We start from the raw sequence: 5,000 nt of genomic DNA, 5'->3' as shown, positions 1-5,000 counted from the left end.
TTTGCTAGAACAGCATACCTGTCAGCTAAAAAAAACCCCGGCAAAATTCCCTGATTTTAAGCCAAAAATTGGAACAATTTCAACAGGCCAAATCCTGACAGTCAATGGGACAGCAGTGACAGGTCAGACATTACACCACCATGCTTTTCCATTTAACAGTCCGCGTGCGAGGCCAAAATCCCTACACAGGGCATGTTTTAAGAGGAGTAGGGCTGGGTATCGCAGCCATGTTCCTGTATCGATTCGATTTCGATTCTTAGGGATTTTAATCGATTCATCACGATTCAATTCGATTCGTTGCGATGCGATTCATTCCGAATCGATTCAATCCGTTCCCTTCTTGGTGCAAGGATTTCCCCCAAAAGATGCTGTTGCCTATTTTTATATAAAAATGTCAAAGGGCTGTGGCTTGACAGTGTTAACAGATTGCTAATTTGTAATAAGTAGGCCTAGGCCTAATTGACTAATACCTACTAGGTATTTTCCATAGGCCTAAATTGAACAAAAAGAACAAAAAGAAAAAGAACCAAAAAAATCGATTTTGTGCCCTGTGAATCGATTATGTGAATTTTAAATGATTATTGATTAAATCGATTATTTTACCCAGCCTTAAAGAGGAGCGTGTGCAGCGTGAAATATGAGTTTCCCCTTGTTGTTTTTCCGCTCAAGTTGTCTGGGGCTGATGCAAAACTTCATGCTGGTTCAGTTTGTAATCAGGTAAATTCGCACGATTGTCTGTGCGTTTGCCATGAACATCGACTGTATGACTATGAACTGATGCTGTGATGCAAAGAGAAGGCACACCCACGCCTACGGTCCGAAGCTTGAGAATGAGAGCTCGTATTTTCAAGGAACTTGAATTCTTGGTGGTAGGCTAGCCTATCTGGCATAAAATGTACTGGCAGGCAGTTCAATAAGCAAGACCCTCTAGCTGGTGCAGAGCCCTCTACGGCTCTGAGCTACTAGAATAACTAGAGGGGGTGTGGCAGGCTCGTCAGTAGTGGTGTGGATCGTCAATGATCTCACGATTCAATCCAATTACGATCCGGAGGGTAACGATCCGATTCAACAATGCATTGCGATGCGCAGGGACGGAGCACAAGTTTGTGACGGGGTTATGTCGAGGTCCTCTACCCATACGCTATGCTTGATGTTACAAACGTCTAGCCTAATTGTCTGTTATTGTTCACAACATTCGCACCCCACCAGGGCTGAGCTCAAACATTAATATTATTGTAATGTGCAATTAAAGAAAAAGAAAGAGGCGACTGTGTGGGCGCAACCGCAGCCAACAGTAATTCGTTTGTCAACCACCTTATCCAAATCGGCCTCAATGCCCTCTTCCCATAGATTACTAACATATTCTATAGCTCCTCCATATCCAAGATAACTGTCACGACCAAGACGCGCGGCCCCATCCTTGTCCGAAACAGATTCATTTTTAAACTGCCAGCCTTCTCGTCGATAGGCTAGATGGTTCCGCTTTGCCAAGGGTGAAACTTGGTGAGACATGTGGAAACGGCCGGGGATCACTGTGCATATTGGCTATTCAATTAGCCTAATGTGATGAAGGATGGTCAAACTTTAGATGCTGCATGCCACGAAAGGGGCAATTTTTCTGGAGCAGCTAGGTAAAATGTTTAGGGGTCGGAAGGGAGGAACTGAACAGTTGTCAAATAACTTGGGCCCTACTTGACTGTGTCCTGAAATCGGCAACCTACTGTAGGCGATATAGCCTACACACTGGCCCAGAATATGTAGCCTAGCCTATCTGCTGAATAGCCACTGCGCAGGGCTAACCACCACATTAAATGCGATTCGTCAAAGTTGGTTGCTGCACCAATGCGTTAAAAAGGATTCATGGGGGAACAACGCATAATACAAAAAAACCCCACAAAGCCTACCTTGGCGCTTAACCCATTATTGTCTTACCTTAAGTTGTCTTATTTCAACGAAGCTTGTTTGATATAATCAACGTAGATCCATGCAAACAAATATTTGACTGCCGCATGCCTTCACGTCGCGACCATTATAGACACCTAGACACCTGACCTGACTTCAGCCATTTGTTAGTCTCGCCCCCCTCCTACCGGCAAAGCTGCGCTAGAGGTTACATTTCGAGGGCTTAGAGCCAGAGGGGCGTAAGTGGCATAGCTCTAGTTCTAATGCAAACACGAGCGCGGGGAGCTTTAACTGAACCGTGTGATGAACAGCATCACCTGTTTTAGGCTATCATTTATTAATCCCGAGGGAAATCAAGGACAATATAGGCCTATAGATATTTTGTAAACGCATGGGTCTACTTTGTGTTATTATTCAGTGTCTCTTCTGGAGGTCGGTATCTTAATTTGCAAATATTTGGTGCCAGTTTCTCGACCTAAGATGGATGCTATAAGAAAAGTAACCAGATGGCAGTAAAACGCCTGCAAATTATTCCATGTGTTATCCCATTCGTCCACAACGGGGAAAATTAAACATGTCACCCATCATTGAAAAGCATGGGCACCCAGGGCGAAACTTTAATTTTGACATTGGTGGGAACACAAAAGTGCTCCAAGACAAAGATTCCAGAAGTTTTTTTGCATCATCAATCATAGGTTCATGTCATGCAGATGTAGGGCAGTCTATGGTCATTGATCCACGTCGATTTATAAGCACGAGCGGTGCTGCTGTCCCCTATTTGTTTCAAACGTGTATGACGCGCAATGCCGATTTAATGTCACGCTTTCAAAGACGATGATTATTGAGAACAGAGAACGAGACACGGAATAGGTTAGAGGTAGGCCTAGGTGAAATTAATGTGGAGAGCACGGTCTATGAATATGGTCATTGATCCACGTTGATTTATAAGCACGAGCGGTGCTGTCCCCATAGCTTATTTGTTTCAAAAATGTATGACGCGCAATGCCGATTTAATGTCACGCTTTCAAAGACGTTGATTATTGGGAGAACGGAGAACGAGACACGGAATAGGTTAGAGGTTGATGAAATTCATGTGGAGAGAGAGAGAAAGAGAGAGAGAGAGTGGGCAGCACCAACCCTTTGGATGTAGTGATGCACGCGCAACCGAAATTGAAAGAAAAGACAGGGAGGGAGGAGAGGCAAAATGGGAGGCGCGGGTATGATTATTTTAAATTTATTAATACACCGAATCGATCCGGCTTGTGGCCGAATCGATGCTGAATCGTCAATGCCCTGGATCGCGATCCTTTGCCGCATCGATTACTTTTGACGGCCCTACTCGTCAGTGTAACGGACAGCCGTGGGGATAATTTATGGACACACGCTTTTGACCTAGCGAACTAATTTTTTTCGCTGGGGAATTTCGTCTTGCTGGCAAGGCTATACTACTGTCATAAGTGTAAATTCACAAAGCCATGTGAAATGTGAAAAGTTACAGCTGTTTTACAATTGCATTGTAGCAGGGCGAATTGATATTGCAATGCACCTGACTTTCTTGCCGTGTCCCTCCCGGGCCGTGAAGGGGAGCGAATGGGATGGAGCAGAATCACTATTGGAGCTAATGAAAAATATTTCACCTAACCTCTATTAGCTTACTGACTCTTGTTCTATCTGCCAGTTCTGTTAGGCAGAGATTCAGACTGCCTAGCACATTATTCTGATTTCTCACGTAGCTTCCCATCGCTGGGAGAACATCTTTCATCGACAAAGAAGTGCAGCACAAAATGGATAAGGTTGGATTTAGATTGTAAATCATAGTTCTCAATTTAAAATAAATTCCTGGAGACTTCAACTGGATAATGAGGGAGGCTTGGTGGTCGGTTCAGATTTTTAAAATTTTCGTCATCCCCAGTGTTTATAAAATAGGAACCGAAAATGGCACCGTCAGGAACCGGCATCGAAACGAAGGTTCTGGAGCCGGAACCGAAACAGACATATTCTGATCGGTACTCAGCCCTAAGTGTGTATGTCTTTTGCTATACCTCTGCATGGAGACCATCGGCGGTGAAGAGCTGTGTGACCGTCATCTCATTCTTAGTCAGGGTACCCGTCTTGTCTGAGCAGATGACATTGCAGCAGCCTTGGGGGGAAAAAAACACACACGCACACACAAAAGATGTCAATTAATGGTAGGAAGCTACCGTAATAACAATGTGCTATTCATTTGAGGTCTGTGTCAGCAAAGGTGGCTTTGAAAAATGCAGACCCTCATACTTCTGAGACGTGACTTTAGAAAGTGTGATGATTCACCACTGAGAATCTGCTGTGAAAAAAAAAACCTATTCAGCGACAGTGAGCACACACACACACTTACAATCACACACACTTACAATCACACACACTTACAATCACACACACACACACTGGTTGCAGAGCAGATGGTGAGACCATACTGCATAGTCATGCCCACACATTCGCCATCCCTATCCCTCGGATGCAAACGCAAACATTTCAGCACATCTTTCAAACAAACTTCAACAACAACATAATTTGCCATGTACTCCCTCTACCCTCCCCCACAAGCAGTCAAATACACTATTAGAAAAATACAGAATTCTGAGAAAAATGAGACGCGCACAGTGCAATGCATGCACCATTCCTGTGTAATTGATTTGACTGAAACAGACACAAAGTGAATATATCAAGCATAGCATATGGGTTTGGACAGAAATCAACTCTCTTTCTCTCTGTACAGTATATATTGAAAAGCAGAGGTGTCTATGAACATTGGACCGTTAGGGCTTTGGTCTAGCACTCTAAATCAATTCCCTCTCCATCCATCCATCCATGGTATGGATTTGTCGGAGAATGGAATCAATTAAATTACCTTAAAATGTGATTAAATTCATGTAGAAAAAGTGGATATATCGAAACCAGAAGGTGAGACAATCCCCCCCCTATCTCCCCCCAACAAGTCGCACCCTGCATCCATCCCTCTCTCTCTCTCTCTCTCTCCTGCCTCCCATGCATCCATCTCTCTATGACCTCTCTCTCTATGGCCTCTCTCTCTCTCCTGCCTCCCATGCATCTCTCTCTCT

At 44.1% G+C, this 5,000-nt stretch overlaps 1 protein-coding gene across 2 annotated transcripts in view; it reads right to left on the bottom strand.

Annotated features, from left to right (window-relative positions):
* The window catches only part of atp2c1 (ATPase secretory pathway Ca2+ transporting 1), a 94,207-nt gene that overhangs the window by 28,485 nt on the left and 60,722 nt on the right, over window positions 1–5,000 (bottom strand). For both annotated transcript variants that reach the window (XM_063198638.1, XM_063198639.1), the window contains exon 13: window positions 3,945–4,042. In XM_063198638.1, the coding sequence (XP_063054708.1) occupies window positions 3,945–4,042 (98 nt within the window). The remainder of the gene's footprint in view (window positions 1–3,944; window positions 4,043–5,000) is intronic.

This window comes from Engraulis encrasicolus, chromosome 5 (genome assembly GCF_034702125.1).
Source record: "Engraulis encrasicolus isolate BLACKSEA-1 chromosome 5, IST_EnEncr_1.0, whole genome shotgun sequence".
NCBI lineage: Eukaryota > Metazoa > Chordata > Actinopteri > Clupeiformes > Engraulidae > Engraulis > Engraulis encrasicolus.
This window is presented reverse-complemented; position numbering and strand designations above follow the sequence as displayed.